Source organism: Platalea leucorodia, assembly GCF_965183815.1.
Source record: "Platalea leucorodia genome assembly, chromosome: 7".
NCBI classification, from domain to species: Eukaryota; Metazoa; Chordata; class Aves; order Pelecaniformes; family Threskiornithidae; genus Platalea; species Platalea leucorodia.
The window spans coordinates 68,468,833-68,496,618 of NC_138829.1; the positions used below are offsets into that span (position 1 = coordinate 68,468,833).

At 39.6% G+C, this 27,786-nt stretch overlaps 1 protein-coding gene across 1 annotated transcript in view; it reads right to left on the reverse strand.

Moving 5' to 3' along the window:
* Positions 1-27,786, reverse strand: part of NELL1 (neural EGFL like 1) — a gene marked incomplete at its 5' end in the record, with an annotated part of 297,740 nt that overhangs the window by 131,021 nt on the left and 138,933 nt on the right. Inside the window, one exon of the mRNA XM_082317413.1 lies at positions 17,889-18,014. Coding sequence (XP_082173539.1) covers positions 17,889-18,014 — 126 coding nt within the window. The remainder of the gene's footprint in view (positions 1-17,888; positions 18,015-27,786) is intronic.

A 27,786-nucleotide genomic window follows, 5' to 3' on the forward strand; every position in this document is an offset into this window, starting at 1 on the left:
TGACCAGAAGGGAATATAAAGAGAAAATAAGCATCAGAAGCTCCTTTCCTTTTCACCTAAAAATGTGAATAAATAACTCCAGCACAATAAAGGGGAAATGTCTTAAAAATTGAGCATGTTTAACATGGACAAATGATGGCTTAAGATAAGCCTGTAGCATTCTGTAGTGAAGAGTCAGCTACACAAGGCATTTTCTAACTTCAGTGTTTCTCTGAAACTTCACTAGCCCAAGCACCCATGGGAAAGTGGTACATTTGGACTGGGTGAACCAATGGTTAGTTCCAGACCCAAAATAATTTCCATCTTTTGTTTCTACCACAAAGAACACTGACAATTTTTGGCTCATGATCCTATTTTCTATTCTCTTTCTGAACAATTCATGGGGAAGATTCATATTTTAGGTTTATTCTCTTTGAAATACTTACTTGGCATTATTACAGCCTGTGACTTTGTGTTGTAAGGTTTTCAAAAACCCTTTCAAAAAGAAACATTTATTATTCTGTGATGCTCACTGAGTGCTATTTCTTGTTTGAGAAGTCACAGTGTAGGTTGTATAATAATAATAGAGCTATCAAAAAAAGATCATTAGCTACAGCAGGATTACCACCTCATCTTGGGACAGGCTTTTCTCATTTTCTGTCTAGGCTGGAGGGGATCACCACATCTCTGATCAATGCTGGTATGATAACCATTGGGCCAGACATAGAAATATAGCAGATTAAAAGACAATAAACAGCACTAAAGGAAAAAAAAAAAAAAAAAAAAAAAGAAAATGGGGTGGTCCTGAACTACCTGTACAAAGGATGAAACCTCATAACTCAGATTTGTATCAGCTGTACACTGAAAGAGGAGGCAGCATGGGAATAAGATACAAAGTAGTTTCATTTGCCAGTAAGAAAAGATACAGGAGGACAAGGCCATGGAATGTAATATAATAGGATGCAAAGAGCTTTAGATTCTCTGAAAAAAAAAATGAGCTAATGAGTAACAAATGCAACTCCGTACAAGAAAAAAAAAAAGAGGTAATATTGAGGCTCAGAAAGAATAAATTCGAACGAAAATGAATTGAGATGAACTAGAATAGAATATTTAACAGTATTTTCTGTAAAGCAAAACAAAAGTGTATACTTTGTATGCTAACTGAAAACACAAATAAATGCAAGACTGTGTCTCTACGAGAATGACTGTAATTCTTACAAAGTTTTGCATGTTCTCTCCAGTTATTATAAAAGAAAGATGAGATAGCATTTAAAAAGCAGAGGAGAATCAGGAGCATCCTTGTCTGCACCAATTCACAAATGTCAAGAAACTACAGAAAAAAATGTAGACATCATCATTATACAATGCCCGAAATTGATATTTCCCTAAGGCTAAACTTTCCTGCCCTCCCACTGCAGTTACATGCAGTTTAAGGGTTATCATTTGAATTGTTACAGACAGAAAATTAAAAAAAAAAAAAAAAAAAAAAAAAAGAGAAGTTTACAGATATTTACAGGAGCAAAAAATCACTACAATAGGATTTTGTGTGTAATCTGTGCTTCATTGTAAAACTAAGGTAACCGATTCACAAAAATACTTAGAGACTCAATGCACTCTTGTTTTGAAGGATCTTGAATGATTCAAATGGAAATATCTTAGGACTGTAATTATTATTGTTGTTGTTGTTAAATAGTCTCTGGCTGTTATTCTCCTTTGACTGTTGCTTCTAACAGATTGGTTCAAGTCGCATCGAGTTCGCCTAATCTAATTAGATTAGATATTTCATAATAACCTGACTGCCTTTCCAGACACAATTTTACTTTTATCATCTGTTAAGTAGTCACATTTTTACATTAGATCTTAAAATGCAAGGACATTGAAAATAATGTATTGTGGCCAACTGAAATTATACCAACAAATAGCATTTGAAGGATTTAAACAGATAGCAGCAATTATCCTCCTCTTTGTGGAGCATGAAAGTGATAAAAATGATTATTTTTCCAAGATCACTATAATACTCATGTATCTACTTAACTTTCTTCCTTGGAAGGTCCCATTTGTTTTCTTTAAAGAAATGAATAAAAAGATTTAAAAGATTATGATTACTCAGTACTTATGAAAAAATGAATAGCAGCTACGATAAAGGTATGTAAAATGAGTATCAGAGTGTAGAAAACTCTCTTACGCAACATTAATAAAAAAGGCTCTCTTTCTTGGTGACATTAAATGGGAAAAAAATCAGGGTGGACAGATAGAAACAGCCATTTTAGAGAACAGGTCTAACTGATAAAAGACTTTAGATGGTACTGAGTTTAAGTCCAATAATATTCAAAACAGTATCCCTTTAATGTACATGAATAGCATGAATAGTTTCCCAAGCTAGGATTTAATTATAAAACGATTGATTGTTATGGTTCAAGGCACAAAATGATCATTAGATGGAACCAAGGAAAGAGATTCCTTCTATGATGTATTAGAGTTCCAGGGAGGCCTACATTTTCTCTGAGGCAACCAACTTCACTGTCAGAGAATAAATACGAGGTCAACTGCAGTTCAAGATGCCAGGTTCTAATAAAAAGGCAATTAATTTTATCTGAAAACAAGCAATAATCATGGATTTTAGACTTCTATCTGAAGGGATCTCGGGTAGGAGGGTATCCAGGCTTATTGTATACAACAATGGGCCTTCCAGCTTACACCACTTTAATTATTTGTTCTTCAGGAGTTGAGCTGACAGAAGACCAAGTTTACGCTCAGTTCGGTTGTGGGAAGGAGGAGAAGCGGGAGGTCGGCCTCCTTGCCTTCATCTGAGGCTAGCTGAACCACTTCATGCAGCAGTATAGGACTTCTCAAATTTATTCACGCAGGTGTTAGATGAGAGGAGACTCTGAACGTGCACTCCATACTCTTCTTCCTGCTCATTCTTAGCTAACATAGAAAGGGCAGGCGGTGCGGTTACCTATGAATCATGCAAATGTAGACATCATTGAAGGCAAAAGAATAGCATGCACTTCAAAGATTAGTTTTGCATTTTTCTTTATCAGAAGGCATTGAGTAAAAGGAACTTTCTGATTACTTTGCATTAGAAAAGGCTAATGTGTTCAGTCGCACTACATAAAGATTTAACATACTCAATGAACAAAAATTATAATCTTTCATTTTAGGCAAAGCAAGCAATTGGGCAGAAATTATTAAATCTTTCGTAACAGTGGAGAGGGCTGTTAGTTTTAGTTTCTGCAATGCTGATCTTAAAGAGCTTACACAAAAGTTTTGAGAAGCAATGTAAGTTTGCCTGTGCAGTGTGCTGGACTAATTCAGTACTTCTGTATCATTTTCAGGCTACTCAATGCCACACCAAGTGGACAGCAGTTTGGGTTTATTCTTCCTGTGGTACTTTTTGTATCTTGTCTTTACAATGTTTGTTTCTAAAAGGTAACATCACATTGAATTGTGAATAATCAGAGAGCAAAAAAACTATCACAGGGTCTTCAGACCACCATTGCTTATATGGCAAATCTCATTTCTGTAAAAATGCACATCTAATACTAGGAATTAATAATAATGAATAGAAACAAGGTAAGAAACACCACCTGTGTAGATTTTATAGCTTAAAAAAGGGACTCTAGCTTAATATTGCTAAGACTTAATTGAACAACATGAAAAAATGATTCTGAGACGATTGCCCAAAGTGCTATTTTCAGAAGACAGAAAAGAAAAGATAAGGTCAGAAGACCTTTCTCTGCACCAAATTATTGTGGTCATAGAGCTGTCAACGAGGAGAAACACAAGCAGGATTCATTAAAGAAATCATTGGAAAACGTCCTCCATGCTAGCAATTTACTTTTTTTAAAAAACACTGTAAAAGAGATGTGGCTTTTTTTTTTTATAAGCAACCTTTGTTCAGAAAGTAGCTTGAACTCCTAAATCCATTTAGAAAAAAAAAAGTCTGAGATATTAAAAGACTAAAATAGTAACAGCCCGAGGTCCAGCTGTTTACAGAGTTAATGCCCTCAATCACTACCTAAACCTGCTTAATTTCTATTCCCATGTAGCACATAGAAAGGAGAGACAGAAAAGTTCATCAAATCAGAGTCCAAAATATATATAGGATGGAGTCCTTCCAGAGAGTTGCTGACAACCCATTACCCACATTACCGTTCACAAAGAGAAGAAACTTAAAATTTTGCAGCAGATGCTTAATACTTTGCAGGCTCAGATCCAGCTTGACAAGTTTTACTTTCAACTGGAAAGCCAACACATGCCTGCAGTAGCATCCAGTAGCAACCAGCAGCTCAGCATCTGGCAAAATCTTTCCAATAACTTGAGTAGTTCTTAAGTCTTATCCTGACTTTCTGTAAGGCAGATTTACATATTGACTTTATTTGTTTGGTATACAAATCGTGAACTGTTAAGAGTTGCGCGATGCTAATAAAGCAGGAATAAGAGCTTTTCATTTTGGCAGTGGTTTATCCTTAAACCATCTGTTGCTGGAAAACCTATATAACCGGGACAAGCTACAGCACAGGATTCAAAATTGATCTGTTAATGTCCTTCAAGAGCTGTCTGAATGTACTCATATGCCAAGCACAATAAGCACTTAACCTTAATGCAGCATTAGTTTCTATAGTTCTCTTTATTTTGCTAATCTATTTTAAACTCAACATCTCAAGTTAACTGTGTTAAGAACACTAAGCTTTCCACTGGAACAGAAATTTGGACTATAAAGGCAGTTAACCCATTGAAATAATGTAAGGAAGTCATCTTGACGGACTCCAGAAAAAATATCAGGTAAGGGCTTCATATTTCAAAAGAAGCATGAATTCATTTTGTCAGTGAATTAATTATCCTCTTTTCTGCAGCACGAAAACAAAATCCACGTAGGGTAATAACTGCTCTTGGTCCCTGATCCAATTTATGGATCCTGACAGGCAGTCTAATGGCACAGATGATTTTTAATAAATCAACAATCTCAGAGCAACAAATCAAAAGCAGCAGCAACTTAAAGAGACTTCAGAATCCAGTTTGACAGGAGACCTAAATAACCATATATAGTTTGATTTCTACCAGCTATAAACCCAGCCTCCGGATTTTGTGGATTTGTAGGTAACCTCACTTTTAGCAACCTCAGCGTTGACTGTTACCTGACTGTTTAGCCACGTGACTCTTTTATACGAAGCCACACATTAGCAAAAAAAAACAAAAACAAAAAACCACACCACAAAAAAAAACAACCCTCCCTGCTAATTTTCACAACCGAGTTTCTTCCAAGTCAAAAATGCTTATATGACTATTTATTGATAAAACATATGCAAAAGGCTGGGTCCTTGAAAAAGAGGCCTGCATATATCACAGATGAGAACATTAAAGGGTCGTTAAATTCTCCAATCTCATTACAGCTTTTTGTTTCCAAAGTCCCTTTAAAAAAAGTTACATTTCAAATTCCATTAATGCCTTGGATTAAGTCTTTCCAGATGACTTTTTATACTTCTTCAGTTTCTGTGCAGTAAAGCAGCCTCTTGCTGTCTTTACAAGTATCATCAATAATGTTCAGCTGTGGATACTCAATCACTCGAAACTGGTCATAAGTTTTAGCAATCCAGATGGAACAAAGGTGCTCTGTTGCCCTCAAAAACAGTCCTTTCTGTTTCTTCTGGAAGCATCGACCATGAAAGACAGCACATATGTTTCACTGTGCCTGATGCCCTAAGCAAACGATTCTGTAAGATCTGCTATTTCTGTTACTGTCACACATTTCATATCAGCCAGGAATTTTATTTAACTTTTTTTTGTTATTATTATTTTCATCTGTAACTTCTTTATTTTAATAGTCCCAGTTGGTGGTTCAATTCTGACAGCAGCAACAAAAAAAATGCAAAAGAACCTACATCATCAGATGCCATATGCATCCTACTTGAGCTTGCAAGAGTTAAAGAGGCCAGAACTGAGCAGAGAAGAGTCACTTGGACTGTGGATTTTGAATCTTCACTGATGAGTAGAATAAACCTAGTTTCCTAAGTGTGGAGTGATCAAAAGATTGTAGTAAGTGATTTTAGCATGCCAGGCAGGGAAACAGGGAACTGAATATGCTTTTAACACATTTAGCTACCCTTGTTCCTAGAGAGAAAGGATTAACCCCTGTGCCTAAGCCAGAACCCCAAGCTAGGTGGGGCCATGGTAGTAACAAAAGACATTGAGCCTATTGCCACCCGCACCACAGCGCTGTGTTCCTCAAAAGGCACACTCCGGTCCAACCTCAGATCATAAATGTGATTTCCTCTGGGATTTCATCACGGTCCCAGAAACGTGAAGTTCCCTGCACTGTTGCTGAAGATCTCCATATCCCCTGAGCCTTCCAGCACCCCGGGAGCAGGCACAGCATGGTGCTGCTCACGGAGCGGGGTTCAGGCAGGGGTGCCAGCCAGCACACCACTACCTGCTCCATTAGGCCACAGAAAGCCTGCAAGACGTTTCCATTGCAGTACTCCGCAAGCACAAGCTCTTCTTCCCAAAGGTGAAACAGTACTGACGATGCAACGAGGGCAAGGAGAGAGGGGACCTACACAGAAGAGAAGGATGTACAACAGCAGAGCAAGATTAGATGGGAGTCCGCCTTCTTGCTTTTCCTCATTCTGTTGTGAAGTGCATCCAGACACTGCAAAGCCAGGCAAGATAACTATTTACCTTTCCTATCCATAAATCACTTCTAATTGATGATTTTGCATAATGCATCACAGGGTTTGTGGGACACTTAAAAGCATGTAAAGAGTGAAGTAAAAGGACAGAGCATTTATTTAGCTTTGTACTGAGCAGACACTACTAGCACATGCAAAAAAAAAAAGACAATAACAGTTTATGTTGTAGTGGAATGTGATTACATTTGGAACGTCTTTGCTTTATTGCAAAGCCATATTTATGGCCTAAGTAAAATACAGGATGCAGTTCAGCACTGGATAGATACCAAGGAATCTATCTGCAAGCAAGGCTCCAAAGATCAGAGGGTTCCTTTGCCCCTTTGTGGACTGCATGTGTGCCTATATGTACACATTCTTAATTTACTGTTTGAGGAAGAATTTGATATGCCAGATATTTCACAGAATACCACTTACATCATTTGTGCTATTTTTAAAGCAAAAACCAACAAACAAGCAAGCCAAAAACTTCCATAAAGGACAAATGTTGGTAGATAGTTCAGCATTACAAAAGCTTATATACATTAAATTTTGTGAAATAGAACCCTCCATTACGAGGAGCACAAAGCAGACTAAACCAAATCCCTAGGATTCTGAAAACATGGCAACTTTTCTTCACCATAAATAAATAGGAAAAAAATATTTTACCCTTACAGGTTATTAAGCTGTCTCTCCGTCGACATCCTTACCCCTTGCTTGGCAGCCCTGTTTTCTGGCCCTTCTGCTATTATCTATCATAACAGGAAAGCCTTCCCCAAAACAACTGATTATCTCAGTCTAGCAGCATGAACTGTATTTTCTAAAAATAAACTTTATTTGTAAGCTCTGAAAAGAAAAAAAAAAACCCTAAGTACATAAAAATGGCAATAGATTATTCTAATGGGAGTACGATTAGCAAGACCAGGTCCTTCATTTGTCTAGCTCTGTCCCACTTCTCTGACAATGAAGAATAAGAGTTATTTCTGGGAGAGTCAGAAAAATCCCCAGTTTGAGGAATTATTACATGCATTCATGTAACTAAGTAGAAGTTTCATACTAGGAGGTAAAAAGCCTACAGTGGAAAGCATGAAAATATTAACTACAAAGTGATAGATCAAAGCACCTCTCTTTCTCCCCCTCCCGGCACTATTCCCAAAGGCTATATCTCTTAAGGACCAAGCAAGTCTGCTTGCCAGTGGCAGCTCCTCTACACCCTTTAAAATTATTTCACAAACGTTTCAGAAAGGCAACACTACCAGATTTATGTTTATTCACTGATGTTTACAAATCCAGAAATAAATTTAGGATAGCTAGGTTATCAGACATACTAGCATTCACCTGCAAATATTACCCATAACGTATCTTTATGTTCTTGTTCACAGACAGAACATAAAGGTCCTCCAAAACCAGAATGAGATCACCCAAAAGGACAAACCACAGTGCACACCTTCAGAGCAACAGAAACTCCGCCCCGTCCCCCACCCCCTAGCACACACATTTCTGCTGGGGGAAAAAAAAAAAAAACAAAAAACAAAAAACAAAAACAAAAAAACACCACACATTTTTTAAGTTATCTGGGAAACTGCAGAACCAGCAAAGCAAAAGTTGGACAATCTACAACGCATGTCTAAACAGGGCTTACACAAAACCCGAGCCACTTCAAACAAATAACAGATGCCCATCATTGAACCAGGGTCCTAAGGTCTTTTCAGTATCAAAGATTGCTCAGAAGGTGATTCTTTGATCACCTGTATACAGTAATTGATACTCAAGAATCAATAGTCCTTAATAAAATATTAGCTTTCTTGCAATCAATATGCACACTTGTATGAAATAGTCAGCACAGGTCTAAAAATGAGATCATAGCAAAGTAAGAAATATTAATATATTATTTCTTTGTGTATAAAATACACCTTTAGATTGAAAAAGGAAAAACCAAGGCCTGCAAGAGCTTTGTCATATGTATTTCATACTGTCAGAAAAGCCCATCAGACATAAGCACCATGAACTTTATGGAAAATTTTCAGTTGAGCTTAACAAGCTTTATATAATTCCTTTGTTTCAGAAATAAAGGCCTCACTCGGGAAATCTAAAAGCCAAGCAGCAAATACAAAGGTACAACAGCAGAGCAGCGAAGTGCTGCACATTTCACAGATATGCCCGTTGTTCCTTGGCAGACTAGTCTCATCCACCATGACACACTGCCTTTCAGGAGGAAATCCCCAAGTTACACACTTGTCAAAGCCAAGTTGATATCTTGTGAGTTCCTGGCCTTTCTAGAGGTCCAGCGATCGCATCCCTGACCATTTCCACCATTCCTTAAACCGAAGTGGTAGGAATTTGGCACTCCCACGTTCCAATGTGAATGGGCTCCTCTTCCTCTGTATGGGATTTCTTTGGGAGAAATGCCACTGTACAGATTTTGGTCACGGCAGACTCCAGATACTACACGCTGCAAGATACACACATGCATATTGGAGGAGCATTTCAGCCTTTTTTCCCTAGTGTTTTCCAACAGTAATGTGCTCATTATCACTGAAATCAGACAAGCCATATAACCCATTCAAGCACCAAAAGCAACCACTATAGAGAGTCTGCATCTGGCCATTAGTCACCTATCTGACATTTCTTCTTTGTCTAGCTGAACAATGTGTTTGGACAGAAAAAGAGGATATAGCAGGGAAAATAGAAAATTCCTAGCCAGCGTGGTCAGCGCTGTGCCTGGCTAACTAGCCTGTGGCAGCAGACATTAACACAACCTAGGACTCTGAGCATAAATATGGGAGGTTTAGGACACATCTGCCTGTCTGACTTGCCGACCCCATGCACACTGCACCTCTTACCTGGGATCATTCTTTAAAGCATCTTCCTTGACCTACACCAACCATCTTGCAGCTGAACACAAAAAAAACTTTTGTGAGATACCAAAAGTTTGGGGGGACAGGCCTAGAACTTTCTGAAGGGAAAACATCGAGTTATGATGAAAACCCCCGTAGAATAGTTTTGTACTGTTCAGCCATGAACCTAAAAATAGGCTTTTAGGTTACAGATGAGAAGAATAAAGCATATTCATGAAAAGATATTTTAAATATTACAAAGGACTGCAAATAGAAAGGTCAAAGCATTCTCCGTGTTCACTGAGAATATGACAAGAGGTGGCAGGCTTAAATTGTGGCAAGGGAGATTCAAGGTAGCCAGTAAGCAAACCTTTCTCAATGGGTCAGTAAGTACGGGTGGGGCAGGGGGACAGCGAACAAAAAGGGTATCAAGGAATTTCCCTCACTGAAGTTGTTTGGGTTTTTTTAAGAACAGGTAAGACAAAGGATGTTTCAGGGTCCATGGATCCTGCCTTGAGGAGGAGTGGTGAACCAGATGCCCTTCTCTATGATTCAGTTACTTCCATGATTTAGTAGGAGAGTTCAATTCCGTGCCTGAAGAACAAAGAGTTTGTTATGAACTGTTTCTAGAAACAGAATACAGCATGGTGGAATTTTTTGCTTGTTTGGACAGAGAAGATGACAAACCCTGGCTGTTAGAGCTCCAAAAAGATCAGAACTTGGTTGAATAAACTCTTTCCCAAAAACAGGTTACACTCCTGAAGGCATTAACGCTTACTGTGGAAGCAGATGACTAAAACATGAGAGTTTTTTGCTTCCAGCCACCGACATCAATCCTGCAGGCCCTGCACGTTTTCAAGATAGCATGTTCCCGCTACGTAATTAGTGTGGTGGCTCTCATTCCACTTCTCACCTCATGGACTGTTTGTAGTAATTGCTAGATTTAGGAAAGAGATCAAGAATTCGTGGGCCACAGAAATGGATTTAGTCCTATTGTATCAAGGAGAAATCCTGCCGTAAGAGAGCTCAGGACAAATGCTGACCAGGTGATGTGGAAAGGCTTTCCCTTGCTTGTTCTTTAGGCAGACACCTTCATTCATGGGTCTTGAATGAGTATTAAATCAATATTATTATTTTTAAGCATGAGCTTAATGCTTAAGTTTATGCATAAGCATGAACATGCATATGCAAAACAATTTGAAATACTAGATTCTTGTGATAGCATATATCCCAGCATAAAAGGCTGCAGCTAAGAAATCATGTAAAAATGCTAATTATGCCTAAGTCAAGAAATACAACTATCAGCATGATTTGCGGTCAGCTGTTTAATTAATTTTAGTATTAATAAAGTTACAGAAAATCAATGTGTCAAAAGGACTTGAAAGGATTACCAACTACTCTGGACAAATTAGCAACACTTCCATGCCTAGAGCACAGGAAAGCACAAAGATGTTTAATTAAACTATTTACCAGTGAGGAATTTAAATCACTATAAATATTACATTTTTAGCACATTTTTTCCTCAGATTGAAAGCACTTAGGAGCAAATAATATGCACTTTCCCAACGGCATTTTTTTAAAGGAAGGAATGTAAAAAATGTTGCAGTTAAATCCAGTAAATGAAGGTGAAGTCAGGAACAAAAGAATCTAACATGGCATTTAAAATTAGAGGACTGGGGAATAACTCAACTCCAAAGTAACAAAAGATGTTACCAAATTGCATGGAAAGAGGAAGGAGAAGATTTATAACATGGAGGTCACATGGTTACTCAGGGCCCACGCACACTGTGCTTCAATGAACTACTATTGTTTCTTGTGAAAATATCAATACCTATAAAAATAGATCTCACTGTTCACTGAATCGTTGTGGGTATAAGCCTGTGTTTTTCCCACATCTAGTTCTTCTGACTCTGTTTACTAGACTCTCCAATGCTGCCACTGTCTCAGCACAAATTTGGGCAAGATGCTCTACTTCTCTGTGCCTCAGCTTCCCCTTTTCCAAAACAGCAGTTAAATATTTATCAGCCTTCTAGGGATGCGTTGAGAAGCTACCTTATCCATGTTAGCACAGCATTCTCTGACAACACAAAAGAATCATCCTTTTCAGTATTATCATAAACAGAGCTTCCCTATGGCAAGAGTGCACCAGTTATCTTTCTATGGGACTTATCTAAAGCCAAAATGAATGCGACTGAAAGCTTTCTATTGAGTTAACGGGTTTTGAGTAAAGACCTGCGTAAGTATCAGTCATCTGACGTGGAGTCGCTCTGTTTTTGTTTTGCTGGATTGACTCGATACTCTTCCAGTCTTCTGTTGATTTGTCCTGCAGAGCAAAGAAATGCTCTCTGATGCAGGCAATACCCGCTGGTCCATAGATTACCTGCTGCTGAACTTGGCCAACAGCCCACTGAGGGACTTGAAATAAATGCTTCTGCATTTCAAGGCACCTGGAACTAAACAACATTTCCCTTCACAGTTCTGGGAGCAGACACGCCATCGACTGCAGTTCAAATGAAAGGGTACTCCTTAACACTAGGAGCTAAGTCCTGTCCTGCCTTTTAGCACCTGACACATAAGGATCTCAGGCAAGGAGAGACCAGCATAAGAGTATTTTGTGCCCGCCGAGTTAATACAATCATAGCGTTGTCCATTCAGGCTGGCTTAAGACCAAGTTCCAAATGCATTTGGAAATGCCTGAGTGCTGCCCTGAAGATACAGTGCAGTGAGAAGACAAGCACACAAATCAAGATGCAGCTTGTAGGACAACTGGCTGTCCTCGGCGTGTAGAGGACAGAGTGGACTCCGAAGCAGGGAATGCTTCAGAGGAGTGTATATCGATATATTCGTGCCAAGTAAAATCAGAAGGATCCAGATCTGCCTGAGGTCCTTAACCCCAGTCATACCCATTGTGCTGAACACCTGCTACCTCATTTATAAACGGTGACACATAACTATGACCCCAACCCAATTAATATTTTCGCAATGCTTCTTTAAAAATGACGTAGCGCTAGGCAAGATATTCACTAATGATATCCTTTAGAACAGCAAGATCTAAAGAGGGCTCTTCCCCAAAACGTACCTGAAAACTATTCCACCATAGACCCACCTTCACTGCTTACTGACTCACACCTGGGTTTTCAGCTAGCAGACAGGTCTGTCAATTCAGCAGCTCCGGGCCATCACGTGAACAGTGGTAACATTTGTTTACTGACCTCTGTGAACATCCAAGACCCTGTACGGTACTTTGAAAATTCAAGAATGACACCAAAAATACCAACGTTTCTTTCTTGAATGCTAATTTAGTTCAATGGAAAGGAAAAGGGGGGAAAGGGGATCAGTAGATTAGATTACAGAAATAGCACTGTCTTTCAAAGAGTGGCTGTATTATCAATGGGCTGCCTAAAAGCTTCTCCTTGGGTCTTTTTCAAACACATACAGTAGTTCTGGATGGGAGGCCAGTAACCTGCCCTTTGAGATTGCCACTTCACCACTGTGAAACTTGCTGCATTATTGGTATTATTACGGGGTCAACTACACCACCTTGAACCTGACAGATAAACTCCAGCAACAAAAATCTAAAGGCATCAATTAAAGCAAACAATTTGAACCACGTCTGTTCTAACCATAGCAGGAAATTTCTGCAGTTGAGTTGCCTTTCACAGACAGGGGAAGGGAAGAAGGGAAGAGCAGAAGGGGGCTGCTGGTTTTTTCTCTTGAAATTGAGACTTCTCAGAACTCTGTTTTTCTATGCTTTAGGTACAACTTTTCCAATAACATGCTGCAGAAGGGCTTGCTCTGGAAGGCGGATTAGATTCAAAACTGAATGCTAATCCAGAAACCACATAGGACCGAAGTGAAGGGGCTTATGGGATAACCTGTCAAAATCATTAGGTTTTCTTACTCCCTCTTCTCTACCCATACTGTAAATCAAATTAGCATATAAACTATAGACTAACATTTAAATTCTAAGACTTCTTCTAAACAATATATTTCATTATAACATCAATTTTTCTATAGAATTAAAATACTGAATACTGAAATACGTCCTGTTTCTGCGGTAGATAAGGGCTTGCTTTTTGCAAGTAACATAATTATTTTAGTGACTCATTGCTTAGGGAAGCCAAAGGTAAAAGTTCTGTGACCGTTATCACACAAAATGAGGACCAAAAAAGAGTTAAAAGCATAGTCCAGTATTCAATCATCGTGCAGAACTGCACAACTCCACAGTGAAATCTGGAGATGGATTCCCTTCACGGAGGAACAACATCTGTCATCATAGCTCGGTGCGTGAAGAGGAGGATGTGGGCATATAGGTCGCGCCACGTTTTGGCAGAAAGTGCTGCCAACATACATTGGGTGGCCAGATACCTTCCCATACTGTTTCTTGAAAAGATGCCCCTGGAGCAAAATGGGCCAAGTCATTCTCAAGTCCAAAAGAAGTTTCTTCATTTTGCGAAAGGGCCACGAGTAATACATGCAAATAGAGGAATACAAACCTCTTGGCACTGTCATTTATAAAGGGTTTTTTTAAGCTTTAGAGCATAATTAGCAAATATTTGTAGGAAATTAAAAAAAATTAAAACCCCAGAAGAGAACATCCAAGCCCAGTAGTAACTGCACAAAATGAGACAAACAGCTTATTCTTTGAATGACTACAGGATTTTAGGAAGTTTTCAGTGTCTCACACAGCCTCGAGGAAAATATTGCAAAATAAGGGTATGGTTCTTTAAATGGTTATCATAGATGTTCAAGGCCAGGAATCTTTATCATGATTATCCTGATTGTCTTCATAGAAAATGCCAGTACTATGCAAAAACAGATGAGACGCACCTACACGCTTGCCTCGTCATATCAGCATCATATATCTAGTTATTACAGATAACTTACAGCCTATTAAGATGAAGCACCATTTGTTTACTTGATTGAATGGTGATGGGACAGAGAAACTACATATTGTAGCTTCAAACTACAGAAAATCAGACATATACACGCATTTTCAAAATCATACCAGACAACAGATGCAGCCCACCAAAAATAAAATTGCAAGATTTTTATTATGTAATTTATAATGCTTCAAAAAGCATGAAACAAAATAATGCACTTTCGAAGCAAACTCCCAAACTGCTAAGTTAGAAGAAAGCAACCCAAGAAAACTTATTTTTCAACAAGTAAGCAGGGTAAAAACCTGTGGAAGTCAATAAAATGCTTTAAATCAGTAGACTCCAGTAAATGAGAGCATCTGGAGCAGCAAATCTTGCTGCCGTTTTCAGAACAGGCAAGACACTGATTTACTTGAGAACAGATAAACAACCTGTCAGTGTCACAGGAAGAGACTGAAAGAAGCTTCCTATTCGAGGGTAACTTTTCTTAATAAAACTGTCTTTCACTCAACAACTTAATTAACATTCAGAGCTCAAAGCTCTAGGAGTAGGTGAGCAGAAAAACACTAATGTACCTTTCATGGTGAGCGGAGGTTGAAGTGATTGCTAGGCTGACTAACCTGTCACAAAATACCATGGATGAACCTCAACACACCAGGTCTTTTGCTTGTGTGAGACTGAATATTGGTTATTTATTAAAATAGCCACTACTTAATTTTAAATCATAGTTCAGAATTTAATATAATTGTAGACTTCATACAGAATATTATTTTAGTCACTCTGTCGCTGTGGCTGCATTTTCTACGCAACCAGCACGGCTTCCAACACAGAAGCTTCTTACTGGTAACCGCGGGAAGCTCCTATTCCACAGTTCTCATGATCAGAAATGGGAAATATTACTCAAAAATTGTTTTCGGAGAAAAAGTTTCATCAACACCAAAACAGTACAAACTAGTTTAATTTGAGAAAGATGAAGAATTACAAGAAAACACACTGGAAGCCGCATATTTAAAATTCAGCAATATCCAAATTAATTTCATTTTGCTCAATTCAAATTTGGCCTAGCATTTCAATATTCCCTTCGTATCTTTTTATAAAGATAAAGCCCTCCAGATAAAATTGAAATATTTCACTGAGCTCAAAAATTTTTTCTGACTTACAGCTTCCACATATCACTGCTTTCCACCTTTTGAAAGCCACCAGGGCACAGGGACCAGCCATCAAGGCCACCAAGCACGGGCCTGCCCAGCAACACACTGAATCTGCTCCACAGCAGATGACGACTTTGTACCTCGATGAATTAGACTCGGACTTCCGAAAACATGATACCTCCTGCTCTAGGGAATAACTCTGCTTTTAGATCAACAGTGTATAAAATACACGTAATGCTGTGCACGTACCTTAAGCACTTACATTTTAAACTTGTTAACCCTTACCTTGAACCCATTAGAGCCTGACCCCACATACACAAAACTCATTTGTAATCAGAATGCCAACCCATCTCAGGCTTTCAGGTTTGTCCCCAAATGCATGGTTCAATAACAAGATAATTTCTCATTTATTTTGTTTGAATAAAGAAGAATACATTTTAAAAACTGAGTAATAGCTACAATCTATTTTGCTTGTGCCTGCTATACATTGGTGCCAGCATGAGGGGGAACTAGTTAAGTATTTGCTGCCTGATTTTTTTTTTATTATTGTTATTTATTTTTTTAAGATTCACGAGAGGAAAAGTCTGTATATAACCATAATGCAAGATACAAAACCAGGATTAGTGCTTCCATTGTACAACACTTTTTTAAAATACATTTATTATTATAACATACAATTATTTCTAGATACAACAGGTAACGAACCAAGTTTCTCCTCATCTATATTATATACTTTCTCTGCTTTTTTTAACTGTGATGTCAAAAAAAGAAGTCATTTTAGCAAGATAACAAACCTGCAAGAAATAGTTAGCTCAGTCATTCTATTATTTCATTCTCATACCGGTTCTGGTTTTTTTGTGTGCGTGCACTTTAAATGAATGTTCACCTATTACTGTCAAGCAGCTTATCTTACTACTTCACACTTTTTCTGTAAATCACAAATACCTTGCTTTCTAAACCATTTGCATGCCTAATGATAGTGCCTTGCTGGAAGGAAAGGAACATTAGAAAATTAGCACTGCATATAAGAAAAGAAAGTGTCGGATTATCAAAACCACTTTCCCCATCACTGTGAAGGCCGCTACCTCACACAGCACACACATTTAGAACACAATTTGAAGTCTGAAACTTTTCTGACATGGCAGATTGTAAAAGACCAAGGAAAACTCAAAAGTTTACTCAAAAGACACAGATTATATGGAAATAAGGACTCTCTGGGCAAAATAGAAATCAGTTTCCTGACAGCTATTTAGTATCGGCCTCTCTCAAGAGGTGGGCAGGACTTTCCTACAGTTTTATAAAACTACATAATCTCAGCTACAATTCATGCTGCCATCATGAAAGTCAACATTTCCTATGACCTTCCCTAAGGATAACATGTGCATTACAATGTAATTATTCCAGGCTGGAAATCATTCTCATATTAAATACTCCTGTGCCATCTTTCCACTTGAGAAAATACCTCACCCAACACAATTCTAAACATGGTGGTGTGTCAAGCTGACTTATTTCCATTTCAATAAATCTGCCTGATATTGTCCTCCTTTGCCAGACAGGTGCACCACCAAAATAATCCTCACATCAGCCTTTCTGGACGGTTGTGATTGAAAGATGTTATCCAGTTAGGTGTAGTTGGACCGAGCGTTTCAGCAGGTTCTCACATGTTTCCCAGAGATGGCCAGGGAAGGTTCCTTAAAAACCTCTAGATGGAAATGAGACCTACCTACCTTCCACTAAGAATTTTTAGCACTCATTTTGCTGACAGGTATTAAAAAAGAATCACTGGATTTATTGTCTAATGCTATCGCACTTGTTCTCTTTTCCACATAACATGTGTCATAGTCCTGGATATGTTAATTGTCAGCATTAATAATAACAATTTCCAAACCATCTAACAATGTGTTTCGAGGACTTTATACATTTTCAATTTTGCTTTTATATATTTGCCTCAGCTCTGTCCAGAAAGCTTCTCCTCCTGGATAACTTCTCATGTTTCAATCCACTGACCTGTTTCAAACCACAGGTAATAAAACAGTTACTTCTTCTCGCTACACGTGTGATCTGGTCTCAGCCTTCGCACCTCGCACGCCAGCCAGCCGTGGGACGCGAAGGGACCATGGTTGACAACAGCACGCAGTGCTGTGTGTGCACCACAGGGCTTCCTGAGCCACCTTCCAAGTTAATCCCAAAGGATCCATAGATAGGAAAGGTACCTCAAACCGCATTTACCTATCTCGCCTGTGCCCCAATTTTATGCCAGCAGAGGGCCAGCTAGTATGTGGCATTTGGTACGGCACAGGGGCTAAATAGAAGCTAAGGGATACACAGAACACAGAGTATAAAACCGCTATTGCTGTATACCTAAGAGCTCACCTGTACAGGAGAAATCATCCACACGGACATATCCCGTGACACAGTCACAACGATAGGATCCAGGTAAGTTAACACACACGGTATTGGCATGGCAGTAATGCATCTTGGCAGCACACTCATCAATATCTGCAGGGAAGAAGAATCAAGGAAAGTCACAGTCAGGCTTAGCGAAATGAATAACATGACACAGTATTAGAATAAGAGAAAATAATCTCCATTTACAACTCCAAAGGCAATCTGGTTTCACTCTAGCATTAAAGAACAAGGCAAATCAGTAGAAAAATATTCCTCAAAACAGAGCTAGAACTCCCATATCATAGCAATGGGTTCCTTCCACTGTTCTTCATGAAATCCTAAATTTTTTTTAACTCTAGAAAAGTAGCACATAATTTGGTTTTTTTTCCTATGACAATGTTAAAAGACAAAACCTGATGTAGATTTTCAAACACATAAAACAGCGTCAGAAGTATGCAATACTGAAAATCCTTACTCTGTCTCATCGGTAAACTAAAGCATGAAGGCACAGTAACTCTATACAGTATGATATCAGCTGCAGTGCTGGATAGATATGGCATGGCAGTGTTTGTCAGGGCAATGTAGCAGATTCAGCTGCAGAGTTGAGCAGCAAGTATTCCAGCCCTCCAGATTCACCCAAGTGCTCCGACAGCGCCCTGGCCCTGAAACACCCTCCTGCTGCAGAAGTTCCTGAACAGCGCTCTGCGCCACTTCCACATCCCGCACAAGGAGTAGATTGAGCCCGTCACCTAAGCCCTTCTTAAGCCTGCTTTACATCATCCCAATGGAAAAAAAAAGGAGTGGTAGCAATGTGACCCCATGTCTCTGTTTGCTTGAGCAATCTCTACTGCTGCTGCAAATCCAAAATTCAAAACTGTTTTCACAATAGTGAATCAAACCTATCATTTACTTGCCTGTTTAAATATCCCAAAGCTCTGCGGTATTGTAAACTGTAAAATCTTCCCCCTTCCTTCCCCACAAAACCAGATATTATACTGAAGAATTCTCTTTATTTTTTTTCTCAGCAGGATAGATTTTCTGCTTAGTAGCACAGATTTTACATGAAGTAATTCATGGTTTTCAAAAGATTAATTCTAGTGTTACATATGTCCACACAAAGAAAGATGAATCAGACACTTTTTATCCCCCCCCCATTACTTTCTCGTTATTGAACGCTCACGCTCCAGAAAGATATTAACTGGCAACACAGCTGAAGAACTTCCTCAGTCGGTGGGGTACAGACGAGCTCTTCACCCCAGAGTCTGGTCTCCTACCACATCCCTCCGCACAGCTATTTACCAAACATATAAAATTATACGTGCTCCTTTTCTGGGTTAAGTAAAGGTGGCCCATCCACCTAGGCAATGGCTGGTAATTAAATGTCATTGATGGAAAAATTTGGATGCGACGCGTCATGATCCGAGTCCCACATATCCCTACGTACTATACCCTAGATCTACTGAGTCAACCCTCGACACAAGCTCCTGTTGCCATAGGCCTCTCTTCTCACTCTAAAGGGGTTCAGACCCCGCTGCCATAAAAGAAAAAAATCAGTTTATTAACGGTCAGTACAATAAATACAAATACAGTTGGTTACAATTCATTATGTTCCGATCTTATTCCTATCCACGCTTGAGTTACAAAAATATGTACAATGCCTGTAGAGACCAAGCCACAGTCTCCCTTCTCCCTCACCACACAGTGCTTATGGAGACACAATTAAGTGCTACAAGGGGATAGTACATAACATCAGGATTTATCCCCAAAATATGGGGGAGTTTAATTGTGCACATACTGCGTTCTTGGTTGCCTAAATTTGGGTATCCTGTTTAACCTCCCTAAACCAAAGTAGCTGCAGTTGAGATACACCCACACTTTCCAGCCTCTAAAAATGAAACACATGCCAGCTATACTCACACTTTCTATACTACAGACATCTGTCCAGTAGGAACGACTAGCTAAATCACTCCATGTTGGCCACCAAACAACTGTCAGTTGGCAGTGATTTCTGACTGCTGCCAACTTGGGCTGAATTAGAAATGATGGCCTGGAGGCAAAAGACTTTGTATACCACTGCAAACACCTTGAACTATCTCATTCCCGCATTTCTGTTGTTTCTGTTGCAGTGCCACTTGATGAAATGAATTTTAAAAAGTCAAGAGCATCAATACATGGAAGATAAAAGCCAAGAAAAATCCTCCCACATGTCTTGTTATCACACCACTGAGTGCTAGAGCCACTTGGGAAACGCTCAGGTGTTGACGTGTGTTCACACTGTTCTGCTTGCAGCCTCTTTTTAATAGGCTTTTGGAGCATAGCTTTGAGGAGTTTTGTTCTTGCATATCTAATAATTTTCTAGCATAAAAGGGAAAGGAACGAAAAGATGTCTGAAAAGAAAGCAAGAATGTCAAAACAGCAACCAATTCACCTGAAAATTAACCTTACGCGCTACCCCTATCTCCAGCTTCCTCACTGAATTCACTGGACAACACTCCTCCTCTTTCTTCCCCCAAAGGGAAGCAAGAGGATTAAAAGTCTCAAAGGTAAAGGAATTTGAACTTTGATTCATTGCAAGCAAGGCCCACATTATCGGAACAGAAAATATGAGAATACCCAGAGATAAAAAGAAAATTCACAACCTATATGAAAAAAACCACTGTGGGAGAATTTCTCAAAAGGAGACTAAGGACTTCAAGTGATGACTTGACTATAAATAGGGGAATTGAGAACAACTGGCACTGGGTTGCTGCAGAAGTCCTTGAGTCCAGGAAGAAAAAGACTGGGCCTAACAAAGGATGCAGAAGGAACAAAAGATCCCTCTCTTCAAACTTTGTTCATTTATTTAACTCTCTTCTCAATCTTTCTTGGTGCATTTTCCATAAAACCTCTCAGTATTTCACGTTTTCTTTTACCTTTCCAGTATTAGCTTTCTACTAATACACGCATTTCCTTTACAGAGAATAATACTGAAAGGTCAAAACTGGCAATAGTATTTTCTTATTAAAGCCTGTGGGGCAATGCTAAAGCTGTTGTTCTGGACCACAATTCTACAAATTCTTGTAAAAGGTTAGGTATTCATCACAAAAAGCTTTGGGTTTTTACTTAATATTGTTAGAGTAAAATCCATAAAGCACACAGTGGTATATATCAGCTCAGTTGTAATGGAACTCAAATTGTGATTCATGTGTATAGATTGCTTGTCGCATTTGAAATATTAGAGCTCATCTTCTAGTGGTCTTTTGAGGTGATAAAAATACATGATTTATGTTTCTCTCTAGACTGGTGAAGTAGTTTGTTTTTCTTTTAAAAAGGTATACTTATGGTCTTTAAAATGAGACTTGACACAGCATAATGATCATTCACGTATCACCAGCTTCCATCTACATAAGCGAGCTCTTTGCAACAACAAAGACATTTGGGCTTCAGTTTTTCAGTAAGGATCATTACGTTACAGGGTGGGTTGGTTTGGTAAGCGAGCGCTATTCTACTGGGTCCAAGTGTTTCCTTAACAGTTAGCGAAACAGGGCTCATTGCCTATGCAGAGCTCTCTTTACCACAGTACTCACCTACCCTAAAGCTAATCAGTTATCACCATCACTCCTTACAGTTCTAAAGAGTGTTCGTGAACTTATAGGGAAATATACACATATTATCTTTTATTATTTGGGCAATGCTCAGCAATGTTATGAGTGCGCTGAGACCAAGCAGCAGAAACGTGTCTCAGTGGAGCTACCTCCTTCGCACCTGACATGCTCTTTGCCGCAGGGCAGGTGCTCATCATCTCATATCAACCAACCAAGGAAAGCAAGATGGGATGGAAAGACAATACAAATGGTGTTCAACCCATGGCCAGTGACAGAGGTTTTCTCATCTGCAAATGTACTTTACAAACCACTTAACTCTTCTCACGCCCAATTTGGAATCCTATGGCTAAATAATCAAAATATTTAAATATGAAAATGAGACACCAAAGCACAACTAGAGCATCTTTTTACTGTTTATTCCTCCAACAAAAGTCACATCAAACCAAATTAGTCTCTGCTGTAAAGAGGGCATAGTTCCTGTTAATGGCAATGGGAGTTTTGTCCATTCACCCAAAAAGTGAAACAGACCTATGGTTTTTTAAACTGTTAGTCGTGTAATAAACACGAGTGAACAATCTTAAAACAAAGCACTCTCTGCCTCTGGAATTGCAGACCACCATTTGCATGCATTTAATAAGAATCCACTTGGACATTAGCAGTACCATCACCCGTTGTTTGGGACTTCAGAGTTTAACTACTGGACGACAATAACTTTCAAGTCAAAACAAAATGAAACCAACTATGAAGTGCCCCAGAGCACCAACAGATGATGTATTTGGAAATCTGCTAAGTATCAGAATCAGTTACTCCATTTGCAACTATCTCCCAATTACTCGCTTTCTGGTTGGGGAGCATATTTTTCCAAACTTAATTCTAATTTTCAAGCACTTTGTAAGGAAGCAAAGACAGAAAAATAAACACAGGGAAAAAAAGGACGGCTTTGCAGAAAGCTCTGATCTCTAATTCACAACTCCCAACGAGAAAACATTATTAATGGAGGGGTGCGGGTGTGAATTCCCCTCCCCCCTTTTTATTCAAGTTAATACTATGCCTTGACTTGAACTGTATTAAATCCTGGTCTAAATAGTCTGGATTAAAAATGTAAACCCAACTTGTCTTGTTATTTAAATAATATCAAACCTTAAAATATGTTCACAAGCTGATGGAATCATATAAACAAAGTTTCCAAAACAGTGGAGCACAACAGTAGAGAAGCGTAAGAGAGGTCCTAAAATTTCAGTCACCCTATGCTTATGTGAAAACAAACACATGCTATTTTCACTCCACTGACTTAGCAGCTCCTTGTTCATTATATTTACTTTTTGTTCTCCAAATTCTCCCTGATTCTGTCCTCTCCTGCTCTTATCTCCTTTCCACTGCCAGACTCACCTGACTTCAGCTCTGCTTGCCTTCTTTTCTCCCCCTCCCTATTGTCTGCTCTCTTTCGCATGCCTGACATACCCCATACCTGTTTTCTACCTTTAGCACAGGGCTGGTTTCTCAAATTGTGCAATACAACCCTCAGGGAGCCACAAAGCACTAAACAATAGCAGTCAGCAGTTCCCTGCGAGCTGGCAGCAGCTCAGCTTCCCCTAGTTGCCTGAGTAAGAGAAGACTAATTATTGGCTGCAAATGGTTAGGCTAGACTTAAAACTGTTTACCAGCTTGGACTCCTTGAAAGCAATTCATCTCTTCCAAGGCAGTGCAAACACAGGCGACCCTCGCCATTCATCTGACCTGAAGGGATGGAGCTGCTGCCCGGTCAGAGGCAGGGAAACAACCCAAAATAAAAGCAGATAAACCAAAGGAAAATTTTCCTTTCAATAAGGCTGAGAAACATTACCCTAATGCTGTTAAGTAATGAACTAGCTAAAAATGCCTTCATAAATTAGGGCTGGTGTAGCATCACCTGGGAATCCATAAGCAATAAAGGAACTATCAATATAATAACATCAGGAAGTACTATCACTTTGACTTTTAGAGCATCATTAAAATGGTGCAGCCTCTTCCTCTGGGCACGGCGTCAAAGTGCTTTACATTGATATGCATACTTTACGATCAGGACAAGAGTATCAATATTCCAAATCTGCTTTCTACCAATTTAACTGCCCCTCTAGGGATGACAACTGTGTAACTATCAGGTTAAACAAACCAACAAATAAATAAATGCTTAAAAACACACACTCACATGCAAATCACACTTGAACAGTCATACTTTCCAGTGCAGACCAGCCTTGAACTAATGTAACATTCCTGAGAAGCACAAAAGAAAATTCAAGTGAAGTCACCTTCCTCCTCTTTACTTCAATACTGTTATAGGCTGAAATTCTTTCACCAATCACATTCCATAAAGCAACTGGTCATTCTCAAACGAAGACCACAACATTAGCACTCCTTTACTACCTGTTTCTCAGCTACATTAGTAGCAGTCCGCCCAGCAGTCATACAGGAAAGCGGTTGCTTCCCAAAATCTGCTCTGGTGAAATTCAGCCTTAGACATTCAAATATTGCCTAGGCACAAGGTGAGTTCCTCTTCGCCATCCTTGTTAAGGCTTACAATAATACACAAATTATTAGTCTCTCTACTTTATGTTATGATTTTTTGCCTTAAAAAATGAAAATAAAAAATACAGCTTTTCCTCACCTGAGTCTTCAATCATCTGACCAACTCTTTGGAGCCAGGATATCTCAGCTACAGTCATTTTGCTCATCACTCCTCAAAATATCACAATTCTATCATGAAAGACAGCACCAGACTCTTTAAAGCTTCCTGTCCAGACTATCTAGTGTCCCCTCTAAGTAAGAAGATTTTCCTTTTATTATTCTACTAAATTCTGCTCCTCTCTAAGGAAAACCAAAAATTTGCAGTTCCACTCTCCCTTGTGCTTTCCATCATTACGCTGGCAATTTACGATGCGTTATTAAATGTCTCTGTGGTTCGTTTGGGGGATGGTTCTCAAGAGCCTTGAGACCTCTTAGGATAAAAGCAGTTTATTCAAATCTAACTCTTTGTAAAGAATCATTTAAGTTAGAAAGCTGCCACTGACGTGTTAGCGTTAAAGAAAATATAAGTAATGTGGTGTTGTTTTTAACGGAAAGGAACTGTTTTCTTAATCCTAAGTGAATGACTGCATTCATTTAATAAATACATTAATAGAAAATGTTCGCAGACTTATAAATATTACTTCTTCTAAAATGTTTGCAGCTATAGCTCTTAGGGATGGTTGATAACTTATTCATAAGGTATCTCTGACAGTTGCAAATAAGTTATTTTAAAAAATACGCAGCCGGAATTCACATATGATAATGCAGCTTAGAGAACACAGATTAAAAATAATCACAAAAAGCAGAACGAAACATTTGGGGGAACAGGTTTTGGCTAACGGCAGCAGCTCAGTCATTTGTTCAAACATGCCAAAGCAACTAGCAAAAACAAGTCAAGATTCTTCTTGTATAATAGCAGATGCTATGATGTTTAGAACTAAACTGATATCCAGATTGCTTTATCCAGGATTAGTCAAGCCTTTTTATTTTTTCTTTCTAATTATTCTTTGAAAATATACTGATATTTGTATTTAGCATGCACGGCAGCAGAACAGGCTACTAAGCGGTGTGCCCAAGTGTGTGTAAAGACTTTTCTTTAAAGTTGCTACTTAATTTGCTCTTCCACTAAGTGGCTTCTGAGAGGCTACATAACGAGCAAGCTACTTTCCTGTTTCAGAGTCTGTCTGGCCGGCAGGATTCAGAACTTTTACCCAAGTCAGTGCCACCATCCCTGCTCTCCAGCTCTGGCCTCTTGGACTCAGTCAAAGCAAATCAATGTCTTTGAGGATAGTCTGCTGTAAGGGATTTGTGGATTTTGAGGAACTTTCATTACATCCTCTCATGGACATTATGGCAGAGAGGTTCTTTGTCACCCCCAGGTATTTTAACATACTCAGGAACACCAGCAGCTACTTCAAGAAAAAATTCTATATTTCAGGGAAATGACCTGGTGTCTATGAGAAAAAAAAGCAAAGAACACTTTTATGTCCTTTCAAGCTGTACTCTGAAGAGTAAAGAGTAAGATGTGACCGCTGCTGATTATAATGAGACCACTTCAACTGAAATGGAGTTAATCCCAAATAAGATAGTGCTGGCCCTACAGGAGTTGTTGGCTCTCAGAACTCTGCAGGAGCAAGCCTACACCAGGAGTTGTCCACTCCTTGGTTGAGAGTACCCAGGGGATTTCACGGGTTACAGAACTATCGCTGTACCCCTCGAGAACAGGACTACATAATGAACCAGCAGGGATCTGCGCTATCTCTATCTACAGAGTAATATTCTTGACAATATTGCCAAGAACACTGCAGTTGGTGAGAGTTAAATTCGGAGAAAGATAAAAGATAGAATAGAATATTTCAGTTGGAAGGGACCTACAATGATCATCTAGCCCAACTGCCTGACCAATTCAGGGCTGACCAAAAGTTAAAGCATGTTATTAAGGGCATTGTCCAAATGCCCCTTAAACACTGACAGGCTTGCGGCATTGACCACCTCTCTAGGAAGCCTGTTCCAGTGTTTGACCACCATCTTGGTGAAGAAATGCTTCCCAATGTCCAGTCTATACCTCCCCTGGTGCAGCTCTGAACCATTCCCATGCATCCTATCACTGGATACCTGGGAGAAGAGATCAGCACCTCCCTCTCCCCTTCCCCTCCTCAGGAAGCTGTAGAGAGCAACGAGGTCACCCCTCAGCCTCCTTTTCTCCAAACTAGACAAACCCTAAGTCCTCAGCCGCTCCTCAAAGGACATTCCTTCCAGCCCTTTCCTCAGCTTTGTCGCCCTCTTCCAGACTCATTCAAGGACCTTAATATCCTTCTTAAATTGTAGGGCCCAGAACTGCACACAGCACTCAAGGTGAGGCCGCACCAACGCTGAATACAGTGGGATAATCACCGCTTTTGACCGGCTGGTGATGTTGTGTTTGATGCACCCCAGGACACGGTTTGCCCTCTGGGCTGCCAGGGCACACTGCTGACTCCTATTGAGCCTGCTGTCGGCCAGCATCCCCAGATCCCTTTCTGCAGGGCTGCTCTCCAGCCACTCCACTCCCAATTTATACTTGTTCCTGGCATTACTCTGTCCTAGGCGCAGAATCTGGCATTTTGACTTGTTACGTTTCATCCCATTAATCATTGCTCAATGCTCCAATCTATCCAGATCCCTCTGCAAGGCCTCTTGTCCCTCAAGAAAGTCAGTAGCACCTCCCAGTTTGGTATCATCAGCAAACTCGCTAATGGTGCATTCAACTCCTGCATCCAGATCGTTGACAAACATATTGCACAGAACTGGCCCTAGAATTGAACCCTGAGGAACACTGCTGGCAACCGGTTGCCAGCCAGATGTAGCCCCATTCACTGCAACCCTTTGAGCTCTGCCCTTTAGCCAGTTCTTCATCCAGCACACCACGAACCCGCTCACCCCACAGGGGGACAACTTGTCAAGAAGGACGCTATGAGGGACAGTATCAAAAACTTTACTAAAATCCAGAAAAACTACATCCACCACCTTCCCTTCATGCGCTAGGTGGGTGACCTTATCGTAGTAGGATATCAAATTAGTTAAACAGGACTTTCCCTCTGTGAAGCCATGTTGACTGTGCCTGATGATTGCATTATTCTTTAAATGTCTTTCAATAGTACCCAGTATAATAATCTTCACAATTTTTCCAGGAACTGAGGTTAAACTAACAGGTCTGTAGTTCCCTGGGTCTTCCCTCATGCCCTTTTTGTAGATTGGGATAACACTGGCTAGCTTCCAGTCAGCAGGGACCTCCCCAGACTCCCAAGACCTTTGGTAGATGATCGAGAGGGGTCCTGCCATAACATCTGCTAGCTCCTTCAGTACTCTGGGATGAATCCCATCAGCCCCCATGGACTTGTGCTGATACAGCTGGTCCCTTACAATTTCGGCGTCCACAAATGAAAAGTCACTGTTCCCACACTCAGGGTTCTCCAACTCAGGGGACTGGGCAGTCCAAGGTCTATCAATATTATTCAAGACTGAGGCAAAAAACGCATTGAATGCCTCCTCTTTTTCTTCATCCCTATTAGGCAGATGACCGTCTTCAACAAGTATTGGCCCAATGTTTTCTTTAGACCTCCTCTTGCTATTAACATACTTAAAAAAGCCCTTCTTGTTATCTGAAACAACACTGGCCAGTTTCAACTCTAACTGAGCTTTGGCCTTTCATGTCTTCTCCCTACAGATATAAACCACGGCTCTGTAATCTTCCTGCAAAGCCTGACCTTGCTGCC